Source organism: Triturus cristatus, chromosome 4_1 (assembly GCF_964204655.1).
Source record: "Triturus cristatus chromosome 4_1, aTriCri1.1, whole genome shotgun sequence".
NCBI lineage: Eukaryota > Metazoa > Chordata > Amphibia > Caudata > Salamandridae > Triturus > Triturus cristatus.
In genome coordinates, this window is record NC_140585.1 from 1185237648 (window position 1) to 1185264853 (window position 27206).

The 27206-nt window shown below is 46.1% G+C and overlaps 1 protein-coding gene across 1 annotated transcript in view; it reads left to right on the forward strand.

Annotated features, from left to right (window-relative positions):
• Positions 1 to 27206, forward strand: part of LOC146856328 (uncharacterized) — a 145846-nt gene that overhangs the window by 18126 nt on the left and 100514 nt on the right. Inside the window, exon 2 of the mRNA XM_085651241.1 lies at positions 3873 to 3946. Coding sequence (XP_085507367.1) covers positions 3873 to 3946 — 74 coding nt within the window. The remainder of the gene's footprint in view (positions 1 to 3872; positions 3947 to 27206) is intronic.

The following is a 27206-nucleotide window of genomic DNA, read 5'->3' on the forward strand; positions in this document are numbered from 1 at the left end:
TCAGCTCCATAACAGGGTTTGTGAATCCAGACGGGCGCCTCCTCCGCATTGCAAAGCTGCGATTGGCACAGCGCTGGCCGGCTGCCACCTGGCTGCTAAGAGCCGCTGCCTCTAATCCCCGGGAGCCCTCTTCCCAAGGAAAGAAACAACTTTATTGTTAGATCATCAGTAAACCTAATGGTGTGCATGTTTATCTTGTACTCCCATGACTGCGTTGACGCCTTTGTAAACTAGGCTGCGCACGATTTTTGGTGGTCGGAGGCCATTGCGTCAACAATTGACCTAGCGAGGTACGTCTTTAACTGTAACCCACACACTGCGTTGCCCCGCTGATTCCTGCCCAAAACTCAGTTTGTGTGTGCAGCAGCATTATGACAATAATTAATCTGCGTTGCTAGCTAATTTAACGTTACCTCGCATTATAGCTTTTTCTCGCTGATACGTGACGAAGACTTCGGTCCCGTTTCTTTTTTTGTGTGCGCGGCGGCCATGCTTGTTTAAGGTGTATCAATTTAAGACTACGAACATGGAGTCCTACTTGTACGGCCATTCGGAGATCGGTTTACAGAAACGAGGTTCAAGAAAGTAGGCAAGAGATTCTATTCATGTTAAAACTAAATAAAAAAAGTACGATAGCATATAGGCGGTTTAGCAGGCAGCAGCACTGTCCTAAAATAACGAATACCAGATATAGACCGATTACCCATCATCTAATCAAAGCTACGCATACATGCCAACATTTCAGAAGAGCAAAGTGGGAGATATTTTAGAAAAAAAACGGGAGAATGGGGCCTTGAATCGGTTTACTGGCATGTATGGGCTTTGGAAGCGTGCTGCTTCAGGATCGGACATTTGAAACGCAAATGCACGTTTTTTTTCTTCATGGAGCGCAATGGCAGGCAGAGAGGGGGTGATGCAAGCAAGTGTTGTGCACTGGCCTGGCAGTGCATACACCCCCCCCCACCCCGTGTGTGGCAGCCCGGGCTGAAAGAGCTTCCCGGGCCCAACACAGCGCCCCTGGGTACTTCACAGGTCTTTTAAAGACCATTCGATTGTTAATGAGGCTTTGTTGGTTTTTAACCCCTTCTAGAGCCCCTGCACCCCACTCTAACTATTGCTGGAAGAATTAGCACCTTACACAACACCAAGCCCTGTCAGCTGAAATCCCGAGGAATCGGGTTTCTGGACGCTTGAATCGGGACGCGGGAGACTAGTTTTCAAATCGGTAGTCTCCCGCCTGAATCGGGAGGGTTGGCATGTCTGCTGCTACGGGCCTACGACACAGTTGAGCGGGATACGCAGTGTGATAACGTCTTAAGTTGGGCTGAAAGGTGTAGGCCACGCTTACTGGGGGAAACCACTTGGGTGTACTGCAATCTTTTTCTTTATGTGAATCATGTCTTTGAGTCCCAATGAGTGACAGACGCATGCATCGCACACTGTAGAACAGATATTTATTCTTTGAAGCATGCTCCATTGGTTAGTCACTTGCTCAGCTAGCTCAACGCTCGAGGATGAGACTTTTGTGGTGGCATACCTATGGGTTATTGTTCTCAGTCATGGTACCATATTATGTCCTGTCACTATCAGTTGCATGCAGATTGAGGTATTTACACATTATGAGTGCTTGTCTGATGTAGATGGGGTGAATACATTTACTGTAGTTAAAGGCATAGTAATGCTCAGAAAGCAGCTTGCAGCTACAGCAGAGATATTAATTGACCCACAATAGGTTTTTTTCGATCAAGCCCTGTTTGTGGAGCAGTCTTAGGCTATTGTTTGAGAGTTGATGCTGTGTGGTTGTGTCTACTGTTCATCATTGCTGTCTTAGTGAATTGTTGGCGCTGTCCGTGGTTCGTTGGCAGTATCAATGTTGGGTACTGTTGTTTGTCACTGGTGTCTCTAGTATTCAAGTATGGTTGTGCTTCAAATTAATAACTCCAGTTTCTCCATGTAAGTATTTTACTCTCTCATGGTAGTGAGTTTGAGCAGTGAAGGCTTTATGTTCAGAGGTTAATTGATTAGAAATGTAGATTCAAACGAAGCAATAAATAACACACTCACAATGGAATGTCCAGTCCAAACTATCAGCTTGTGAAGAGCAGCTTTACAGTTGAGTAAAATCTATCAGTTAAAATTCAGTACTGTGGAAGAAATTTGCTCCTTAAGTACTTGATATTTTAAATAACAAAAGTTTGTCTCGCTCATATTATCTTCCCCTCCCCCCGCCCCCACAGGAACCCTTATCCTGCCTCAGAAACCTTTCAGTTAATCTGTAAATTGTTATTAGTCATTTATTTTTTAAATGCTTAATTTTTAGTGATAAATGCAAAGATCTAGAAACAACGGTGCCACTTCTTCTTTGGCTTCCAAGATCAATGTGTATGTGTCTAGATCTATGTGTGTGTGTGTGTGGTTCTGTATGTGTGTGCGTGTGGCTGTGTGTGTATGTGGCTCTGTGTATAAATGTGTGGCTCTGTGTGTGTGTGACTTTGTGTGTGGGGCTCTGTGTAAGTGTGGGGGGCTGTGTGTGTGTGTGTGGGAGGCTCTATGTGGTGCCTCTGTGTGTGTTGCTCTGTGTGGGTGGCTTTTTTTGTAGGTGGCTCTATGCGTGGGTGGCTCTGTGTGTGGATGGCTCTATTTTTGTGTGGGTTGCTCTATGTGGATAGCTCTATGTAGGTGGCTCTGTGTGTGTGGGTGGCTCTGTGTGTGTGGGTGGCTTTGTGTGTGTGGCTCTGTGTGTAGGTGCAAATGCAATAGGTCTCGCATTTGAGAGAGATTAAGCTATTGACATTGTAAATAACAATGGTGTTTCTTTAAATGTTTTAAAAATAAAACCATAAACAAAAATAATGTCATGAGCAGTGCCAATAGCTTTAACTTTAACAATGCCGAGACCATTGCATTGTAAATGCTTGTTTCAAATTGTCATTCTTTCCAAACTGGTGTAGGTATTCCAAACAGATAACACTGTACCTTTTGATAATTGTTGTCCACTCTATTTTCCAATTTTTAAATGTACTGGTCCAAGTTGTCCAGATGTAAATCGATGATCAAATACTGTAATTATTACCTTTACGTATATGCGTGCAATAATTCGCCATTGCTTTCTATTGTGATTTCAATCCCGTGCCTATCTCCTTAGGTACTTGATTGAACCATTTTGTGGTTATCATTACACATCTTTAATTTAAACATGGACAATACGGTTGGATATCCAATGTGATGTTTGTTTACTGCATTTTTTCGAAATATTTTTTTCAAAATATAGCTTTATTGAATATGCTGACATGCCAATCGGAAGTATATGTATTCTATGCACTGATCGGGTGTCCCTTTTCCTTTTCTCTTTAAACTTTGGCCGATTTCTTCTTGCCTTGGTAATTGTCCCTTTCTGTCCTTTCCCCTATCACATGTTCCTTCGAGACACTCGGTCCCCGCTTTTGTGCTCTAGTCCTTTAATTAGGTTTCTGGCCATCACGGTTCTGTGACCGGCCCTAGTCGTCAGGACCTGATTCCTTTGTCCTTTCTTCATTTTTGCATCATTCCCGCTCCTCCCCCGTATTTGGATTCAGTCCCCCTGGGGCATTTTGTCCCCGTTTTTGCCACGTTCTAGTTTTTCCATGGAGACTCTTCCTCGGAACTATTTCCTGAAACACTTGGATTTCCGCCATACTGCGGATTTCTACCCAGTCGCTTGGATTACTGCCAGTGCGCATATCTGTTACATTGTAATTAACGAATCTTGATCTCCACTCCGTGTTCCTGCTTCATTTTCTGGTAGGTGCCATTAGAAATTGGTCTGTCGGACTGTCCCGATGTTTTAAAATAATTTTTCATTCATAATCCCCGTTCTTTTTCCCATCCTGCAGGTCACTTCCTCCACTTGCGTGTACCCTCATCCCTTCTTCTCTTTTCCCTCTTCTTGAAGCTGGACTACGTGTTGGTAAGTCCCCATTCTCTCAGTTTTTCTCCGCCCTTGCCCTCTTTTCCTTTCATCCCGAATTTTGGCCCTGACGTTGTCCAATTGTTTCTCCTTAGGAGTTTGTCCCTGAAATTAGACCTACCTGTGGAAATCGTTATTCTCTGAACCCCATTTATTGATATCAGGTACCCTACACCCCCCCCCCCCTTTTTATTTCACTTCTTCCTCCTTTCTTTCTTTACACTATTATCTTGGGTGTATTGTATTGATTTTCTTCCTATCTCCTTATATCTATAGAGCACTTTTAAAGAGTTATGTAACCTTCGTCCTGATGATGACCTTGAGTGATAGAGGTTGAAACGCCGTCGACCCTACAACGCAATTTATGGCTTGTTTAATGGTCAACTTCGAAATGGAGAAATCATGTCTATGAATGCATAATAATTTTGTTGACTTACACTATTGTATTGACTGTTTTGCGCCGCTGGTCGTTGTTTTTTCACCACAGTTGTCACTGCGCCGTTTATTCACCCTACACTTTCAGTGCACTTTGGTTGATATGGTTACTGCAATTTAATTTGTATTTATGTGCTCCTATGTGTGGAATAACATCCTTTCATTCTCCTTGGTCTCCCTTGTCCTTCCTTGTGCTATAGGATTGATTACTTATTGAACAGTCCCTTTATTTGAATTACCTGTTGAGACATTGTTTATTGTTGCCATATATTACCCGGTCTCAATTGGGTATACAGGTGTACTCCTGTTTTTGTTTGACTTGACAATCCTGAAGGCAGAGTGCTTGGTTTTATGTGATAGGGTGCCCAAGCATGAGCTGAGCCCCTCTGCAGCATTCGGAAATACTTCCTTATGGCTGTTCTGTGATACAGCCATACCATATCCTCTTAAGTGCATTATAACCTCACGGTAAATGCTAACTTTGGAATGGCTGCATCAAAACATGTTGTGTTTGGTGTCAAACGCTTTGGAATACTACCCCCCGCCAGTCCTGGTGGCAGGGGTAGCATTCCACCCTTCTAGAGTGAGAGACATGTTCATCCCCTAAACTTAGTATAAGTATAGGAATCCAGTCCCTAGGACTTTAGATTACCCTGTACGAAACTCTGAAACATATATCCTGGACCTTCGACTTTCTATTTCGACTAGAAGACGGAAGAAATCTCCCTTGGGGTTAAGGAGGGACTCCCCTGGTTGGCAGGCACCAAAGAAGCAACTGACCAGTCTGCAATTCTGAAGCTCCCACCGGACACCAAAGGCTCTGCATCCCCAGAGATGGATTTCCAGACTTCCCCGAGGCTACCCTGAGTCCACATCAAAGCTGAAGCCCGTGGCTATCATGGGTGACGTGGAACCGTGAACCCTGTACACCGTGAACTTTTGCAGCAACACTATCTTCCTGGTCATCCTCGAAGTTGTGCTTTGGGCTCCGAGTAGCCCCAGCCTTGAGCACCTTCTGCACCGAAGATTGTTGGCCTCCACTCCACAAGTGACCCGTGGGCCAGCTTCAAGTGTGACCACTTGAGGCTCCTTTGCAATCACTAGTCCGTTAGCTAGCAGGTCCCCACGAACACAACTCCTTTTCTAATTGGGCGTTCCTGGTTGCTCCAGATGTGCCCTGACTTACCCTCGCTGGGTGAGTCCCTCAGAGCTTGCTGGTCTGCACCGCAGTCTTTTCTATGCATTCCTGTGACTTGCCGTTGCCAAGGCTTGTTGGGTCCTTTATGGTCGCCGACACCGCAACACTCGACGGACTTCATGGGACAGCTTGAATTCGGCTCATGGACTTCGTCAACACCTCCTGGACCTCGTGGCTGAAGAGTCAAGACACCCATCAACTCACCTGAAGCACCCAACATCTGTGGGCATTGGTCCATCCTGCCCTAGGTCACTGGCAAGTGACTCAGACTCTGTCCCCTCTGCTTTAAGGTTCCTTACATCCTAAATCCAGGCTTGGATCTCTCCGGACACTTCTCCTCTTCACGGCATCAGCAGTTCTTTGCAGGCTTCCATTGAAATCGACGACGCGACCCGACACCAAAAGACACCTATGCACCCGGCATCCCTGGGTGAGGTAACTCGAGTACTCCGGTGCTCTCGTGGGTGCTAGCCCTAGAACTTCTTAAGTCCAAAAGGGTTTGGTCCTGACTCGATTAGAAGTGTCCCTAATGTTTCCACACTGCATACAGCTCCCGTGGGTACCCTGTGTCACTACCTTGGGTGGTTCCTTGGGGTCCCAGCGATTCTAGAGGCAATAGGCCTAGTGCCTATTCCAGTCGTGGTTCTTGTACCACTTTTTTAGTATATGGTTTGGTACGCCCCTAGGACCCAAACATGTATTTGTGCTTTTACTGATGCTTGATCACTTGTAACTTTAGTACTTCAAACTCCAGTCTCATAATGAGACTAGAGGGGTGTGTTTAGCCTTAAATACATATAATTTTAATATATACCTGATGTGGTTGTCTTTTCATTTGATCATTCACGATATTATAGACTGGTAAAACAAGCTGCTTTACATTCCTTGAACACTTAGCCTGAAGGCTGCTCTCCTAGGATAGCTTTCAATAAAGGTTGTCTTTAACCTATCACCATAAGGGGTTGTTTGGACTGAGACAAGGTGCCCACTAGAACTAGTGGACATCATATATCAGGCCACCTTTTCACACCCTGTATGGCAGAGTGATAATATTTCAAAAACAGCTGCACATCTAGTGAAGTACTGTATGGTGTGCATGATGCCCAATCCTGGAAAACGTACCCCTACACCACCTGGTAATTTCCCACCACCCACTTTTCCTTTGGAGGTGCTTCAGATGGATTATATAGAACTAGACAGATGCAATAATTTGAAGCATGTTCTGGTGGTTTTCTGTGCATTCAGTAAATGGGTTAAGGCTTATTCCACTAAAGACAATACAGCCATTACAACTGCAAAGGTACTCCTGAAGGAGTTCTTTCCTCGTTTTGGCTTGTCCCGTTTGATCTGGAGTGATAACGGAAGTCATTTTAATGTCAAAGTGATTCAGTTAATTTGTGATGGTTTACACCTAAAACAGAGGTTCCATGCTGCCAACCACCCACATTCAGCAGGTTTGGTTGTAAAGTACAATGGTACTCTCAAACTGAAATTGGCTAAAATACAGGAGACAACAGGGTTACAGTGGCCAGATGCTTTAACATTAGCTCTTGTGTCGACAAGAACAACAGTCCATTCTAGGACAGGATTGTCACCCTAAGAGGTTGTGTTTGGACACCCGGCAAATGTCTGGTACGTCCTGCGCTCTCGGCGGTTTTCCGATATTGAGTACCCGTTGTTGGTTGACTATCGTGCTCAGTTGACTGAAGGTTTGCGTTCTATTCACCAACAGGTCCGGGAAGCCCTGCCAGCTACACCACAGAGGCCCGGACATGATATTCAGCCTGGCGACTTCGTGCTGGTGAGGAAATTCCAGTGGAAGAAGAGTTTGGAGCCATGGTGGAAGGGACTGGAGCAGGTCCTACTGGCTACATGCACAGCTGTCTAAGTCGCCGGCCAAAAGAACAGGGTGCACGCAACTCATTGTCGCAGGATACCTCTAACCTTGCCCTACGATCAATGGGTGAGGGATGGAATAGGGGACTTCGAGTGTGAGACGGTGCCTCAGTTTGTCCCCTTTAGTGACACAAAGCTGACCTGGACCAAAGCGGATGAGGAAAATGAAGAAATGCTGAATGCAGCAGTTCCTCCTGAAATACGGGCTATCTAAGAGCCCCTTTTCATTGATCCCTCTGTGCCTGAAGTCACTAGGTACAATCTACGCCCTTGGCTGAAGAACAGTGCACCAAAGGAGAAGTCAGATTAGTTAAGATGGACTGTGTAATTTAGGGTGTACTTTGCTATAGTACCAACTGAGTTAGTTTAGGGTGATGTGAGATTTGTGCGGGGAACTACCTTTACAACGCAACTTTTACAACGCTATGCTATTACAACGCATTTTTTACAACGCAAAAGCTTTTACAACGCATGCTTTTACAACGCATGCTATTATATGGTAAGTACTTTTACAACGCATATACCATTACAACGCATTCTTATAAAATGCCTTTACAACGTATGCATTTACAACGCATGCATTTACAACGCATGATGTTATATGGTAAGTACTTTTACAACGCATATACTATTACAACGCATTTTTTAATTTTGGGATTTTAATTTAAATAAATATATATCGTATAATTTAATTTTTTTTTATAAAAAATAAAATTAAAAAAGTGAGTAGTTTAACATAATATTAATACTTGAGTATTTTGCTAATATAAAAGAGTATTTTTTAAGTTAAATTAATACTTTAGTATTTTTCAAAATAGAAAGAGTATATTTTAATTTAATTTTAAAAATATAAGTGTGAGTAGTTTAACTAAAGATTAATACTTGAGTATTTTTCTAATATAAAAGAGTATTTTTTAAGTTAAATTAATACTTGAGTATTTTTACCTAAATGTTAATACTTGAGTATTTTTCTAATAAAAAAGAGTATTTTTTAAGTTAAATTAATACTTGAGTATTTTACAAAATAGAAAGAGTATATTTTAATTTAATTTTAAAAATATAAGTGTGAGTAGTTTAACTAAATGTTAATACTTGAGTATTTTTCTAATATAAAAGAGTATTAATAATAATAATAAAAGAATTGTATTATGAGGATTTAATATTTGATTAATTTTAATTTAAATTAAATATGTAAATAAAATTGAAATAAGGATTATTATTAAATATTAATACTAGACCAATAATTTAAAATTAATAACAGTAAATTATAGAAAAAATTAGTATTAAGAAAGATTAATACTAGAGTATTTTTAAGTTTCTTATATAAAGTTTAATGTTTGTCCAAAAAACAGGAAGAGTACTTTTGGAGTATTATAATAAAAAATTAGAGAAATGTTAAAAAAAAATATATATATTTTTAATATTAAAAGAGTCATAAGAAATGCATTTCAAAAATAATAATACCTTAAGAAAAAAGAGCAGGAAAAAAAGAACTTACTTTAAAAAAAAATTCCCACGCTTTTGCATTGAAGTCTATGAGCTTATTTGTCCTTCATTTATTTTGGCAGCTTCAGAATATAGAACCCGCGGAACAAGAAAAGAAGGATCAGAAAGCGAAGAAAGAGCAAGTTTTGAAGGAAAAAGAAAATAGAGTCGAGGTAAGGAACACATTTAGTAAATTTACATTAAAAAAGTTACATTTTTAATGAATAAATTACAATGTAAAAAATAATAACAGTAAACAAATAATGTTTTCAAAATATTTATTTATTGAAAAATCCTTAAAAAATAAACCATATTTTTATTTATTTTTGCATAGCAAGTAACATTTTTTAGAAAACATATAAATATTTTAATTACATTTTTAAACATTTATTTACAGATTAGTTAAATAAAGTAGTCCGTTATAAATATTGATGCACGCGATGACGTAATGACGTGAGCGTTGACGTAATGCGCCATTTTGAAGAGCATCGGAGGAGGAAGCAGCAGGAAGCTGATCTGCGTCCAGGTAGGAAATATTTTCACTTTAAATTATAGATTAAACCTTTAATAGTGATACATATATAGTGAGGAAAGAATAAGGAGAGGTTGCGGGAAAACTAATTGATGTTTTAAATGTTTTTAAACATGTCCACAATAATGTCATTAATGTATGCCTATGTCGGGTCGCGAAAAGTTATTTGTTTATTAAAAAAATGTATGTAACTTGTAAAAAATTTAGAGTTACTGTTCACAAAGTTTATTTCTTTACTTCGGAACTAAAAAAAGTGATTTTGATCTTCATTTCTAAGTGAAAAAAAAAGTAGCGTACTCGTAAATTTTGGGAATTAATGATTGAATACAAATTGGTGTTTATGCAGCAATGTGCATTTTGGATTATGGCTTGACATGTACAATTTAGATTGGTTTGAGTTTTGGTGATTTTTTAGGTCGGAAATTAAAAACGAAGTTTTGTGTAATTATATTAATGGCGTTCGGATGTTGAAAAATTGGTCCAATACTATGGGACAGTAAATTTGTTGACATTGGTAGTTTTGATAGAAATGAAGATTTGAAAAAAAAAAAAAAGGACCCGACTTGTATGTTTGAATTTTTTTTTAGAAAAACATTGTATGCCAATTGTAATTTGAAAAATATTTAAATTTGAATCAAAGCAAGAAAGTAAGTAAAAAACTAATTTTAGAAAGAAAGAATGTTAGAAAGATTTTCCAGGTAGTCTATAGCCACACACAACGAAAATTGTTGTACAATAGCCAATAGTCTCTCCGACATTTCCCTTGTTTTGACTGTTACTCGTGGGTTTAGACTACCTGCGAGTGTTTGGGCTATTCTCATTTCTTGAAAACTTTGCTCCTTCTTCAAAGTTTCCAAAAAAGAGTAGAAGTTTGGATGAGGTTTGCCAATTGTGTGGTTGAAGGAGTTATGCCATCCCTCAATGGCATTGTTTGTTTTTGCTTCTCCCTCTAAACAACTCGTGTAGCAGTTCCACCACTCCACATGGAATCGTGGCTTCCTCCTGCGACCCGATCTGCTTAGGTGTCCAATCCATGTGTCCTCGAAATAATTTAGAATGGGTGCCAATTTTTCTTCGTTACTCGTATAATAAACAGATTCTATAATTGCAGTGTAGTACTCGTCCACACTATCGGGAGCAACAAAACAAAGTGCAGTTAATTTTTTTAGTTCAAATTGTAGTTTGCTATCACGAGAATATTCTGCAACTAGGGATGTTTTTTGTAATTTACGCCAAAATGCCTGGGAAAAATGAAAAAAACATCCCTGAATTTGGGTATCCGTGTACGTTTTAGTGATCACATTGATCATGCTCAATTCAAAATCAATAATTATTTTCCGAGGACTTTGAGATGTTTTACTTTTAATCACTGATAAAAGTTCAGTGTATGTTGCAGAAGTCTTATCAGGTAGCAAACTATATACTAAGGGAATTACACTATTGTTAATTTTGGCATGTATAGTGTAAATTTGAGTGAAAGGATGGGGTGTACTTTTAAACGTCCCATCCATCATCCAAATTTCACTACTTTCTAACTTAGCAAGGTTACGTGGGGTACTAAAAATGAGAATTCGTTTCTGAGGGTTTTCGTTGTCATGCAGAAGGAAAGGTTCATCAGAAAAAGAAATAGAAAGATCATGTGGAATTCTAATGTCAGAGAAAGAATGTGGTGTAGATAATTGAATGTTACTTGCCTGCTTTTGTCTTTGAATAATTCTTCTCAAATTAGGAATTATAGGCATGTTACTAGCAACATGACTGGGGACATGCTGTGCAACCTCTCTTAAAATTGATCCTGTAGAATCATTGGAGGTGCTTGCAATAGCTTTCATTTCGTTCACTGTTTCTCTAATTTCTACCTCCATTGCAGAGGCAGAGTGGTTATGTTCTGTGGTTTTCACAACTAAATTATCAACAGTAACCGCTCTGCCACTGCAATGGGTAGTGTAGTATTGCACACACCTCCAATGATTTCTAGTTAAACTTATTCTTTCCTTACTATATATGTATCCTCCATGGTTTAATAAATTTTTGCCCTTCCTGGATTTAATATACTTTGCAGCTTCCAGACTAGACATTATCTGAAAAGATAAGAGAAGAAAAACAAATTAGTCTGAAAAATTAAATGACATACCTAAAATATAACAGTTACACTATCCAAAACTCTCCCTACTGCTGCACCTTCCTGGAGTTGGAATAGTAAATTGCACCCCTACACCATCCAACACTTTCCCTACTGCTGCACCTTCCTGGAGTTGGAATAGTAAATTGCACCCCTACACCATCCAATACTTTCCCTACTGCTGCACCTTCCTGGAGTTGGAATAGTAAATTGCACCCCTACACCATCCAACACTTTCCCTACTGCTGCACCTTCCTGGAGTTGGAATAGTAAATTGCACCCCTACACCATCCAATACTTTCCCTACTGCTGCACCTTCCTGGAGTTGGAATAGTAAATTGCACCCCTACACAATCCAACACTTTCCCTACTGCTGCACCTTCCTGGAGTTGGAATAGTAAATTGCACCCCTACACCATCCAACACTTTCCCTACTGCTGCACCTTCCTGGAGTTGGAATAGTAAATTGCACCCCAACACCATCCAACACTTTCCCTACTGCTGCACCTTCCTGGAGTTGGAATAGTAAATTGCACCCCTACACCATCCAACACTTTCCCTACTGCTGCACCTTCCTGGAGTTGGAATAGTAAATTGCACCCCTACACCATCCCACACTTTCCCTACTGCTGCACCTTCCTGGAGTTGGAATAGTAAATTTCACCCCTACACCATCCAATACTTTCCCTACTGCTGCACCTTCCTGGAGTTGGAATAGTAAATTGCACCCCTACACCATCCAACACTTTCCCTACTGCTGCACCTTCCTGGAGTTGGAATAGTAAATTGCACCCCTACACCATCCAACATTTTCCCTACTGCTGCACCTTCCTGGAGTTGGAATAGTAAATTGCACCCCAACACCATCCAACACTTTCCCTACTGCTGCACCTTCCTGGAGTTGGAATAGTAAATTGCACCCCTACACCATCCAACACTTTCCCTACTGCTGCACCTTCCTGGAGTTGGAATAGTAAATTGCACCCCTACACCATCCAACACTTTCCCTACTGCTGCACCTTCCTGGAGTTGGAATAGTAAATTGCACCCCAACACCATCCAACAGTTTCCCTACTGCTGCACCTTTTTGGAGTTGGAATAGTAAATTACACCCCTACACCATCCAATACTTTCCCTACTGCTGCACCTTCCTGGAGTTGGAATAGTAAATTGCACCCCTACACCATCCAACACTTTCCCTACTGCTGCACCTTCCTGGAGTTGGAATAGTAAATTGCACCCCTACACCATCCAACAGTTTCCCTACTGCTGCACCTTTTTGGAGTTGGAATAGTAAATTGCACCCCTACACCATCCAACACTTTCCCTACTGCTGCACCTTCCTGGAGTTGGAATAGTAAATTGCACCCCTACACCATCCAACACTTTCCCTACTGCTGCACCTTCCTGGAGTTGGAATAGTAAATTGCACCCCTACACCATCCAACACTTTCCCTACTGCTGCACCTTCCTGGAGTTGGAATAGTAAATTGCACCCCTACACCATCCAACACTTTCCCTACTGCTACACCTACCTGGAGTTGGAATAGTAAATTGCACCCCTACACCATCCAACACTTTCCCTACTGCTGCACCAACCTTGAGTTCTGAAAAAAAATTCTTCAAACTGCAACTCTTTTTATAATTATTGTTGAATTTTATTTACATTAACAATTAAATGGTTAGTCTAACATATTGAAGGTTTAAAAACAATGCTGTATAACAATACCTTGTTTTTTTGAAAATGCTTTTCTTGGTGAGGCTTGTAAAGTTGAATTGGCCTGTTGGCTGGAGTTGTAAGGTATGTGATCGAAAGAATCTTTCAGCAACGAAACATACAATTGTCTTTTGAAAAAAAAGAGGAAAAAAAAAAACTTAACGTTGTTTTAAAATGTAAATTCAGATTAACTTTTAAAAATTATGACATAGAATATAACTAATACTACATAACACTTTCCTAACTACTGCATCTTCCTGGAGTTAAAATAGAGAAATGTACCCCTACACCATCCAACACTTTCTCTACTGCTGCACCTTCCTGGAGTTAGAATATTTAATTGTACCCCTACACTATCCATCAGTTATCCTATTTCTGCACTTTAGTGGAGTAACAATTGCAAAAGGAATGACTATTAAATTGTGGAAATTATAACACTGATAATGTAAAATACCTTTTTCAGTTGTTGTTTGTTCTCGTGCCTTTAAGGTAATGCTTGCTGCAGGATAAAGTTATTTTTTTGTAACCGATTTACTCTGGAAAAAAAATATTTTTTATAAATTAATGTTACTTAGCCAACGTTGGTTAAAAAAAACAACCCATTTTTTAAAAATATGATATTTGACAAATGAGTATGAGTAACAATTGGTTAAGCAAAACATAATACACATTGAATGCATTTTAAAATAAGAGTAATAATGGATACACCTACACTACCACTCTATTACTGTACTGCTGAACATTCTGAGACTAAGAAAATTAATAGTTACCTCAGTAACATGAAACGCTTTTTCACATGTAGTACCTAACTGAAGTCTTATTAGTAATTGTTACCCCTGCACCATGGTATAATTTCGTTTTTGATGTAGTGAGAATGAGGAAAAAAAAATTTACCTTTGCAATACAACACTTTAGCAAATGCTAAAAATATATTTTTAAAGTAAAAAAATTTAAATTAAATTACTTTTACCTTCACAATAGTAAAGGTGAGTCGATTACGTGGAGGTGATGCAAAATTAGGTACACCAATTCTTGATTCTCAATGTTTTGCAAGTTTCTGTTTTTGGAAAAGAAAGTAGTTGTTTTAAGTTGGTATATATTTTTAGTGATAACAAATTAGAAACAGTACATTTTAAAAGTTAATATTAAAAATTTTAAAATACATTTTGTATGGAAAGCAAACATATTTTACGCAAAACCATGGTATAAAAATATTTTACTGACTTACTAGTAGTTGTCTACTAATAATGCTTTTCCGAACGAATTCAGTGCTCTCTCTGAGGAGGTCGCAGTGGAGGTGACAGAGGGTCAGGTTTTGACGTCTGGTCTCTCTGGTAGTTGATAATCAACTGATTGCAAAATGGTGTCTTCCTGGTATTTATAAGTTTTACTCTGTGTCACTATTAATTTTTTTAAAAACTGCGTTCGTTGTGTTTTTTTTTATACTTTATTTTACTGTGGAAAATGATAATTTAAAAAAGCATTTAAAAATGTATTGTTTTCATTCATTTGCTCCGTTTTGGCATCCATTTTGGAACATGTCTTTTGGTATTGTTTTCATAGAAAGTGTTGTAAGACAAGTTTTACAAGTGAGATGAATAAAATGGCGCCTATGTGTATGTGTCTTCTGTTTTACTCTGTTTACTTACTTTCCGATGTAATCATGATAAAAATGTGTATGTACTGTTGTTAAATCTTTCGTTCTTTTTGTAAAACTTTGAAATGTGTGAAAACGGAATTTTAGGGGGGATTTTGAGTATTAATTTTAATACTCGAGTATTAATTTTAATACTCGAGTATTAATTTGGTAATGCATTTCAGTAGATTTACGTACAGTTTTGCTCCACATTTTAATACACTTCCCCACCCTAAAACCCCTAATTTCCCTGCATCCCGTGCCAGATTTTATTGTACTTTTAAATAAAAATTAAAAAAAAATGCGTTGTAATGGTATGCGTTGTAATAGATTTCGTTGTAACAGCACTTTTCAGTATTTTAATAGGTTTTGCATTGTAAAAGTATTCGTTGTAAAGTAATGCGTTTTAGTAGTACTTGCGTTGTAAAAAATGCGTTGTAATGGTATGCGTTGTAATAGCATGCGTTGTAACGTCATACATCCATTTGTGCACTGTTTGAACATTAGACAGGATAGATCGAAAGTATCCCCTTGGGGGTACATTATCCTGGTCGACGTGGAAATACGAGCCTAGGAAAGAGCAAGCTCCACCGCCGGTGTTCAAGAGCGCCAACGTTTTGATGGACAATAGGAGCCTGTACCAGTGAGGCTCTGACGGACATTGGGAACTTGTATATTCCTCTTGCTGGCATTTTTCCCCCTTACTTTATCATTTGCTAGGCACCTCTTTGGCAGAATGGTTGCATATGAGGAGCAGCCAGTGATTTCCCTTGTTCGTACATGCATATTTTGGTCTACCATGAAAAAGATATTATGTGCTCTTCTTGTGATAGTACTGCTATTGATTCTGGGTGGGGTGTACTAAACATAAGGTTATTTCTCAAATACACACAAAAAAAGCAGCCAGAGTAAAGTATTTCTAAACACACATAAAAGATTTTTTGGCGAGGGTACAGCTTGTTATTCCACCGAATCTGTCACAAGTTTATGGACTGCTTACCCATTGTCACTCGTCAATTATACGTATACCCGCCCAGCCCAATTTGTAGAGGTAAGGGGTGAGTTTGGATTGGTATATTCTGGTCCTTGTTTATATTACAGGAAGCCACAGGGAAAGGGATATCCAGCTTGTGACAATAATATGTATTGTGATAATCTGTATATGAGAGAGCAGAACATTACGTTAGTGGGCTGGCATTACCAAGATTTAATGGTCACCCGGAAAGCTGGTTATTATCCTGCATGTTGCCCGACAGTAAACAGTACTGACACATTTTTGTGTGTCAATTGGAATGATATTGTTTAAAAATATGATGTCTTTAGTGAAAAAGAAGGATCTGAGTATTTTTGGAATGAACACCAGTATGCTTCTGTAGATTATCAAGGTCCACTCTATGCACATCCAGGATTTTAATTTCTGTCTAATGGTACTTATTCAAATGTTTATAACGGTACAGATGATGTTGCTCCAGGGATGATGCTCCCTCTAGGTGTGCCTTGTAAGTACAGTAAGCCAAATATAAGATGGGTAAAAAGAACGTTGACTGCAGAGTTCTGTGATGGAGTGACAGATTTGGAAGTCAATAATTATAGTATTGGTATCACCTGTGGGTATATTCTTTCCTCCATTATTACCTTTGGTGGTACTGCAATGGATAGGGGTGAAAAAGCTAGAGAATATTTTGGATGTAAGTTGCAGACACTGTCTAACTCCACAGTAGCTGCTTTGCGTGTCATCACCACCCAATTGGAAAGTATGCAGACATATTCTGAGCAAACTAGATATGCTGTTGATTTCATCCTAACTAAGAGAGGTGGTGTGTCCGTGGTAGTGGGAGACCAGTGTGTAGTCGGGATCACATATATGGAAAGAATATTTTCAAACACATTTTAGACAACAATTATTAAAGGAATGGAGAGTGGGAACTGGAGTTGGTCACTTCTTTGGTGGATGTAGTTGGATCCTTGAAAAGGTGATTTATTTAATTGTGATTTTGATTTCTTGCTGTGTCTAGGTTCAGTGTCTTCCCTTATGTTGTTCTAATTGCACCACCTTACTCGCTCCTAAGAGAATATCGATTCATGATACTAATGCTACAAATATGATTCAAAAGGAGGTAGAAGACCTCATTCAAATAGATGAGGGTATTTTGAGACTTCTTCCGTCCTTACTGTTTCCCTTCCCGAAGCTGAAAATATGGAGTGCTCGTCAACTAATTTATTCATGATTTATTGCATAACATGTCTTTTTGCTATTACACAAAGGTGCCGATCACGATCCGGTAAAAAACGGGTACGACCGTCGGACGGAGCATATTCTCCGTCCGACGCGTACCCGGTCGAAGAAATATACAAACATGGAATTACGATTCGCACGGAAATACCATTTCCGTACAAATCGTACAAAACCCCGACCGACGAAAATAAACATACAAATGTGATCCGGGAAAGCGCCGACGTGACGTCGGGACGCACGCAGCCTGCCATTCACGAACCAGGAATTACGATTCGCACCGACGTCATCCCGCACTGTGAATATTTTCCGGCAGCCAAAAACTGCCGGGAAATCAGGACGACGCGAACAAGGAGTACCTGCACGCGACGGACAGACATGGACCCGAACCTACGTGTCATCCCGGCCCTCATAGCAGTCGACCTCCTCTACAGGTTACGACGCAGACGCCGCAGAAGGTCAGAACAACAAAGGGAGGGGGGAAAGGGGGGGGGGCAGGACCAGGGGCAGGCCACAAAACCCCCACCAAAGTCACACAGCACACATGCCCTGGACCTACCTGACCCCCAGGCCCTGGTCACTACGAGGGGGTGGGGGCGTGTCCAGCAAAGCCAGCGTCCGCCACAACGGAAGTGCTTGACGACGCGAACCGGCAACACAACAATACAGGTACGTCCCATACCCACGCCTTAAGAGCGTGGGTACGAGTCGTACCACGCCCACACCTACGTCATCCCAACAATGGCGGGACGGCTGTACCCACGTGGCAAAGGCCTGGGTACGGGCCGCACAAGCATCACATAGCGTGGGGACGGATATGTACGGACCGTACCCCCACCCCGTATGCATGGAGCGTACCCCCAACCCCAACAGTGTAAGTACGACCTGTACCCTCACCCGCGTACGTATGGAGCGTACCCCCGACAGTGTAAGTAAGACCTGTACCCTCACCCGCGTACATATGGAGCATACCCCCACCCCAACAGTGTAAGTACGACCCATACCCACACCCGCGTACGTATGGAGCATATCCCCAACCCCAACAGTGTAAGTACGACCCGTACCCACACCCACGTACGTATGGAGCGTACCCCCCACCCCAACAGTGTAAGTACGACCCGTACCCACACCCGCGTACGTATGGAGCGTACCCCCAACCCCAACAGTGTAAGTACGACCCGTACCCTCACCCGTGTACGTATGGAGCGTACCCCCCACCCCAACAGTGTAAGTACAACCCGTAACCACACCCGCACACGTATGGAGCGTACCCCCAACCCCAACAGTGTAAGTACGACCCATACCCACACCCACGTACGTATGGAGCCTACCCCCTACCCCAACAGTGTAAGTACGACCTGTACCCTCACCCGCGTACGTATGGAGCGTACCCCCCACCCCAACCGTGTATGTACGGACCCTACCCCCACCTCGTATGCATGGAGCGAACCCACTCCTGTGTATGTTCTAAGCGTACATATCCTGAAATAGGAGGGGTGTGTGCAGAGTCCTCCCAGCAGTGCCCAGTCACAAGAGTGGTGTGTGCAGAGTCCTCCCAGCAGTGCCCAGAGACAGGAGGGGTGTGTGCAGAGTCCTCCCAGCAGTGCCCAGAGACAGGAGGGGTGTGTGCAGAGTCCTCCCAGCAGCGCCCAGAGACAGGAGGGGTGGGTGCAGAGTCCTCCCAGCAGTGCCCAGACACAGGAGGGGTGTGTGCCTATCACTCCCAGCAGTGCCCAGAGACAGGAGGGGTGTGTGCAGAGTCCTCCCAGCAGTGCCCTGTCACAAGAGTGGTGTGTGCAGAGTCCTCCCAGCAGTGCCCAGAGACAGGAGGGGTGTGTGCAGAGTCCTCCCAGCAGTGCCCAGAGACAGGAGGGGTGTGTGCAGAGTCCTCCCAGCAGTGCCCAGAGACAGGAGGGGTGGGTGCAGAGTCCTCCCAGCAGTGCCCAGACACAGGAGGGGTGTGTGCCTATCACTCCCAGCAGTGCCCAGAGACAGGAGGGGTGGGTGTAGAGTCCTCCCAGCAGTGCCCAGTCACAAGAGTGGTGTGTGCAGAGTCCTCCCAGCAGTGCCCAGAGACAGGCGGGGTGTGTGCCTATCACTCACAGCAGTGCCCAGACACAGGAGGGGTGTGTGCCTATCACTCCCAGCAGTGCCCAGAGACAGGAGGGGTGTGTGCAGAGTCCTCCCAGCAGTGCCCAGACACAGGAGGGGTGTGTGCCTATCACTCCCAGCAGTGCCCAGAGACAGGAGGGGTGGGTGCAGAGTCCTCCCAGCAGTGCCCAGACACAGGAGGGGTGTGTGCCTATCACTCCCAGCAGTGCCCAGAGACAGGAGGGGTGGGTGCAGAGTCCTCCCAGCAGTGCCCAGACACAGGAGGGGTGTGTGCAGAGTCCTCCCAGCAGTGCCCAGACACAGGAGGGGTGGGTGCAGAGTCCTCCCAGCAGTGCCCAGACACAGGAGGGGTGTGTGCCTATCACTCCCAGCAGTGCCCAGACACAGGAGGGGTGTGTGCCCATCACTCCCAGCAGTGCCCAGACACAGGAGGGGTGTGTGCCTATCACTCCCAGCAGTGCCCAGACACAGGAGGGGTGTGTGCAGAGTCCTCCCAGCAGTGCCCAGACACAGGAGGGGTGTGTGCCCATCACTCCCAGCAGTGCCCAGACACAGGAGGGGTGTGTGCCTATCACTCCCAGCAGTGCCCAGACACAGGAGGGGTGGGTGCCTAACACTCACAGCAGTGCCCCTGCAAAGAAAAGGGTGGAGTACCCACAGATCCAACGCCCACAAATGTCAGTCAGGTGCACAAAGATCCTGCAGTACATGTACCACATGTGTGCGAGGCTGGAAGTACACATATGCATAGCGCCTAAAAGAATACATGTACACATGAAGTCATGGCAACAGTCTACATACACAAGTACAGTGACCACCAAGGACGCCACGAATGATGCAGGTGGAGACATCGCTCAGCATGCATGGGCCAAGTCTAACGAGTCCGTCACACACCCAGCCAATGTAGACACAGCTCAGCACCACATATTAGAAATACCCTGCAGGGAAGAAGTCAGGTTACACAGAGGAAGGAACACACCTTGGGACGAGGTCCTCCCAGCAGTGCCCAGACACAGGAGGGGTGTGTGCCTATCACTCCCAGCAGTGCCCAGAGACAGGAGGGGTGTGTGCAGAGTCCTCCCAGCAGTGCCCAGAGACAGGAGGGGTGTGTGCATAGTCCTCCCAGCAGTGCCCAGACACAGGAGTGGTGTGTGCCTATCACTCCCAGCAGTGCCCAGAGACAGGAGGGGTGGGTGCAGAGTCCTCCCAGCAGTGCCCAGACACAGGAGGGGTGTGTGCCTATCACTCCCAGCAGTGCCCAGAGACAGGAGGGGTGGGTGCAGAGTCCTCCCAGCAGTGCCTGCCCAGACACAGGAGGGGTGTGTGCCTATCACTCCCAGCAGTGCCCAGAGACAGGAGGGGTGTGTGCAGAGTCCTCCTAGCAGTGCCCAGAGACAGGAGGGGTGTGTGCAGAGTCCTCCCAGCAGTGCCCAGACACAGGAGGGGTGTGTGCCTATCACTCCCAGCAGTGCCTAGAGACAGGAGGGGTGGGTGCAGAGTCCTCCCAGCAGTGCCCAGACACAGGAGGGGTGTGTGCAGAGTCCTCCCAGCAGTGCCCAGAGACAGGAGGGGTGGGTGCAGAGTCCTCCCAGCAGTGCCCAGACACAGGAGGGGTGTGTGCCTATCACTCCCAGCAGTGCCCAGAGACAGGAGGGGTGGGTGCAGAGTCCTCCCAGCAGTGCCCAGACACAGGAGGGGTGTGTGCCCATCATTCCCAGCAGTGCCCAGACACAGGAGGGGTGTGTGCCTATCACTCCCAGCAGTGCCCAGACACAGGAGGGGTGGGTGCAGAGTCCTCCCAGCAGTGCCCAGACACAGGAGGGGTGTGTGCCCATCACTCCCAGCAGTGCCCAGACACAGGAGGGGTGTGTGCCTATCACTCCCAGCAGTGCCCAGGGACAGGAGGGGTGTGTGCAGAGTCCTCCCAGCAGTGCCCAGACACAGGAGGGGTGTGTGCCTATCACTCCCAGCAGTGGCCAGAGACAGGAGGGGTGGGTGCAGAGTCCTCCCAGCAGTGCCCAGACACAGGAGGGGTGTGTGCCCATCACTCCCAGCAGTGCCCAGAGACAGGAGGGGTGGGTGCAGAGTCCTCCCAGTAGTGCCCAGACACAGGAGGGGTGTGTGCAGAGTCCTCCCAGCAGTGCCCAGACACAGGAGGGGTGGGTGCAGAGTCCTCCCAGCAGTGCCCAGACACAGGAGGGGTGTGTGCCTATCACTCCCAGCAGTGCCCAGACACAGGAGGGGTGTGTGCCCATCACTCCCAGCAGTGCCCAGACACAGGAGGGGTGTGTGCCTATCACTCCCAGCAGTGCCCAGACACAGGAGGGGTGTGTGCAGAGTCCTCCCAGCAGTGCCCAGACACAGGAGGGGTGTGTGCCCATCACTCCCAGCAGTGCCCAGACACAGGAGGGGTGTGTGCCTATCACTCCCAGCAGTGCCCAGACACAGGAGGGGTGGGTGCCTAACACTCACAGCAGTGCCCCTGCAAAGAAAAGGGTGGAGTACCCACAGATCCAACGCCCACAAATGTCAGTCAGGTGCACAAAGATCCTGCAGTACATGTACCACATGTGTGCGAGGCTGGAAGTACACATATGCATAGCGCCTAAAAGAATACATGTACACATGAAGTCATGGCAACAGTCTACATACACAAGTACAGTGACCACCAAGGACGCCACGAATGATGCAGGTGGAGACATCGCTCAGCATGCATGGGCCAAGTCTAACGAGTCCGTCACACACCCAGCCAATGTAGACACAGCTCAGCACCACATATTGGAAATACCCTGCAGGGAAGAAGTCAGGTTACACAGAGGAAGGAACACACCTTGGGACGAGGTCCTCCCAGCAGTGCCCAGACACAGGAGGGGTGTGTGCCTATCACTCCCAGCAGTGCCCAGAGACAGGAGGGGTGTGTGCAGAGTCCTCCCAGCAGTGCCCAGAGACAGGAGGGGTGTGTGCATAGTCCTCCCAGCAGTGCCCAGACACAGGAGGGGTGTGTGCCTATCACTCCCAGCAGTGCCCAGAGACAGGAGGGGTGGGTGCAGAGTCCTCCCAGCAGTGCCCAGACACAGGAGGGGTGTGTGCCTATCACTCCCAGCAGTGCCCAGAGACAGGAGGGGTGGGTGCGGAGTCCTCCCAGCAGTGCCCAGACACAGGAGGGGTGTGTGCCTATCACTCCCAGCAGTGCCCAGAGACAGGAGGGGTGTGTGCAGAGTCCTCCTAGCAGTGCCCAGAGACAGGAGGGGTGTGTGCAGAGTCCTCCCAGCAGTGCCCAGACACAGGAGGGGTGTGTGCCTATCACTCCCAGCAGTGCCCAGAGACAGGAGGGGTGGGTGCAGAGTCCTCCCAGCAGTGCCCAGCCACAGGAGGGGTGTGTGCAGAGTCCTCCCAGCAGTGCCCAGAGACAGGAGGGGTGGGTGCAGAGTCCTCCCAGCAGTGCCCAGACACAGGAGGGGTGTGTGCAGAGTCCTCCCAGCAGTGCCCAGACACAGGAGGGGTGGGTGCAGAGTCCTCCCAGCAGTGCCCAGACACAGGAGGGGTGTGTGCCTATCACTTCCAGCAGTGCCCAGAGACAGGAGGGGTGGGTGCAGAGTCCTCCCAGCAGTGCCCAGACACAGGAGGGGTGTGTGCCCATCACTCCCAGCAGTGCCCAGACACAGGAGGGGTGTGTGCCTATCACTCCCAGCAGTGCCCAGACACAGGAGGGGTGAGTGCAGAGTCCTCCCAGCAGTGCCCAGACACAGGAGGGGTGTGTGCCCATCACTCCCAGCAGTGCCCAGACACAGGAGGGGTGTGTGCCTATCACTCCCAGCAGTGCCCAGACACAGGAGGGGTGGGTGCCTAACACTCAGAGCAGTGCCCCTGCAAAGAAAAGTGTGGAGTACCCACAGATCCAACGCCCACAAATGTCAGTCAGGTGCACAAAGATCCTGCAGTACATGTACCACATGTGTGCGAGGCTGGAAGTACACATATGCATAGCGCCTAAAAGAATACATGTACACATGAAGTCATGGCAACAGTCTACATACACAAGTACAGTGACCACCAAGGACGCCACGAATGATGCAGGTGGAGACATCGCTCAGCATGCATGGGCCAAGTCTAACGAGTCCGTCACACACCCAGCCAATGTAGACACAGCTCAGCACCACATATTGGAAATACCCTGCAGGGAAGAAGTCAGGTTACACAGAGGAAGGAACACACCTTGGGACGATGTCACCATGCAGTAACTGCTTACATGAACAAAGTTATTTAGCCAACAGCTTGTGATGGCACACAGATACCAGGATCCACCCTATGACCAGCACAAGACGACAATTCCCACAAACCCAACACATAATCACCACCCAAAATAATGGGGCAGGTCGACCAACAGCAATACCAGACAGACAGTAGTGTACTAAGGAAAAATAAATTGCTTTAATCAGCATCCAAAAATATGTTTGTCCCTTGACAGTTCAAAAAGTACAATGCCCATAGGGCAATCCAAAGTTCCAATCCAGGTGGAGGACACAGTGGGACGCGTGTCCCCTAGCTTGCCTGCACAGTCAGACTCCTTCATCTTCCAGAGCGGGGAGGGCATCCTGTGGGGGGGAAGGACCAGGCACCGCAGGGACATGAGGGCGAAGGGTAGGCGTCGTGGGTGCAGGGATGGAGGACTCCACCAAAGGGGGTGGGGCAGGGCCAAAGGCGGAGGCCAGGATGGCACTGCACACCTTAGCAAGGTCCTCCAGCGACTCCCCTGCACCCGAAGGAACCACAGGCCCCAAGGAGGGGGGGGGGCGGAGGGATGGGTCGCAGCGCCACTGGGGGAGGGTGGGGACAGGGGGGGGACTCAACCACCCTGACCGGGGACTCCCTTGACCGCTTGCGGTGTGGTGTCACAGTGGGGCTCAGGGACAGAGCGGCCATGAAGGAGTCTTTGCCGGATATGTAGCCAGGAGAGCTGAGGGGAGGGGATTTGTTGGGAGTGGATTTGGTGGAATGCGTACTCCCACTCTGGCTGCGAGGCTTACGTTTGCCCCCCGACCCAGTGGGTGTGCCTACTTCACCCTGTGTGTGTGTGCCAGGAGGTGTGCGTATGACCTTCCCTGCTGGTGTGGTGCCTGTGTCTGTTGTGGTGGGTGCATGCTGACGTCTCGGTGTACGTGGGACAGGCATGGGAGTGGGAAGTGTGGATGGTTCAGGGGTAGGGGGTTGGACGTAGCGCTGTAGGAGACCCACTGCTGCAGTCAGTGTCGAGTCAATGGACCTCAGCAAGTTGCGTTGGTCAGCCTGCGATGAAAAAATGCCCTCCAAGTATGCCTCCATGTTGTTCAGCACTTGGCTGTGGCCATGGAGGACATTAAGCATCGCAGCCTGACCAACCTGCAACTGCCGCTGGATGTCCACAGACTCGGCATTGGCGGCAGCAGTGGAGACAGGGGCAGGGGGTGCCTGGCAGGAAGGAGACATGTGGTGACCGGGCACGCTGGGAAAGGACACGAGCAAGTGGGAGGCGGCTGATGGCAATGAAGGGGGCAGGGTGAGATGTTGTGCCGCTGTTGGCTGCTGGTGCAGCCTCCGCCCACTCGGAGAGATCATCCTCGGACCCGTCAGCTTCATATTCTGTCGTGCCAGTGGACAGGTCCTCGGCCTCACTCTCCTCCGCCTCAGTTCCACTCAATGTGCCAGCCACGATGTCAACGCTGGCACTGGTGCTCGGTCCCTCCGCTCCGTCTGTGCTCATGTCTTCCTCCGTGTCCCCCGACGATGCTGTGGGCAAGGTGAAGAGACAGCAATTAATCACACACCTGTATACATATGTCATATGAGTCCAATCTACATAGGTTACAGTGCATAGCCTGAAAAGAAAGATCAGTAACATCTACAAAACAAGGTACAGATGTAGGGCATGCAACACACAGTTGGTTGACGCACCATGCCACTATGAGTACGCATACGCGAGAACACCCATAGTGAAAGTGAGCGTACAGGCGTGTGTACGGTCCGTATCACTATGGGTGTTCTCGCGTATGCGTACTCATAGTGGTACGGACCGTACACACGCCTGTACGCTCACTATCACTATGGGTGTTCTCGCGTATGCGTACTCATAGTGGTACAGACCGTACACACGCCTGTACGCTCACTATCGCTATGGGTGTTCTCGCGTATGCGTACCCATAGTGGTACGGACCGTACACACGCCTGTACGCTCACTTTCACTATGGGTGTTCTCGCGTATGTGTACCGATAGTGATATGGACCGTACACACGCCTGTACGCTCACTATCACTATGGGTGTTCTCGCGTATGTGTACCGATAGTGGTACGGACCGTACACGCGTGCGTACGCTCACTTTCACTATGGGTGTTCTCGCGCATGTGTACCCATAGTGATACGGACCGTACACGCGTGCGTACGCTCACTATCACTATGGGTGTTCTCGCGTATGTGTACCCATAGTGATACGGACCGTACACACGCCTGTACGCTCACTATCACTATGGGTGTTCACGCGTATGTGTACCCATAGTGATACGGACCGTACACACGCCTGTACGCTCACTATCACTATGGGTGTTCACGCGTATGTGTACCCATAGTGGTATGGACCATACACACGCCTGTACGCTCACTTTCACTATGGGTGTTCTCGCGTATGTGTACCGATAGTGATATGGACCGTACACACGCCTGTACGATCACTATCACTATGGGTCTTCTCACGTATGCGTACTCATAGTGGTACGGACCATACACACGCCTGTACGCTCACTATCACTATGGGTGTTCTCGCGTATGCGTACTCATAGTGGTACGGACCGTACACGCGTGCGTACGCTCACTATCACTATGGGTGTTCACGCATATGTGTACCCATAGTGGTACGGACCGTACACGCGTGCGTACGCTCACTATCACTATGGGTGTTCTCGCATATGCGTACTCATAGTGGTACGGACGGTACACACGCCTGTACGCTCACTTTCACTATGGGTGTTCTCGCGTATGTGTACCCATAGTGATACGGACCGTACACGCGTGCGTACGCTCACTATCACTATGGGTACACATACGGCAGCACTCCCATAGTGATAGGGAACGTACACAGGCCCTCTGAGCGAATGTACGGTACCTTTCACACATCACAGTGGTGACAGGCAGCACACCGGAAGGAATAGGGCTGACATACTTGTCCATGGATGGACATCAAGGCATTGTCTGGGCAGTACTACATGTGTGGGGCACAGGTGTGACAGGCTGTGATGTGGCACATTACTCCTGAGTCGAGAAGGCACCAGATGTATGATGAGATGTGTACAGATGTTATGTGTGACGGTGCAATGTGTGCCAGGCATGCCCTTAACTCCTTTGACATGTGTGCATGTCCTACTGCACACTTGGGATGAGCGTCACTGGCATGGCACAGTCAACAACACACACAAGTGTCCCCTGATGCCCGCTACAGGGGTTACCACACCAGACATGTCAGTACCCACGGTGCACGATGTGACTATGTCATGTATGTGTGGGGTGTCCCCATTAGCTTGATGTTGGTGCTCCCTCAAAAGCATCAGCTGTTGCAGCAACCAACATGTGTCTGTGTGTAGATGGACATGGCACACTGTTACGCACACCAGGCCACATGTGGTATCGGATGTGAGGTGTGTATTTATGCATGGGACACGGAGTAGCGTAACAAGGACATGTCTGCATCCTCTCTATGAATGTGTGGTGAGTCATTACATGTACACCTTATTGGCAAGGTGTGTGGGCTGTCCTAGTGTCATGTTATGTGACCTGTGGCTCTAGTGTTCCGCTACTAGTCTCTGAAATCGACAGTCTACTTCAGATGATGTGTTGATGTATGTCACTCCTGTGTTGCATCTGGCTGTT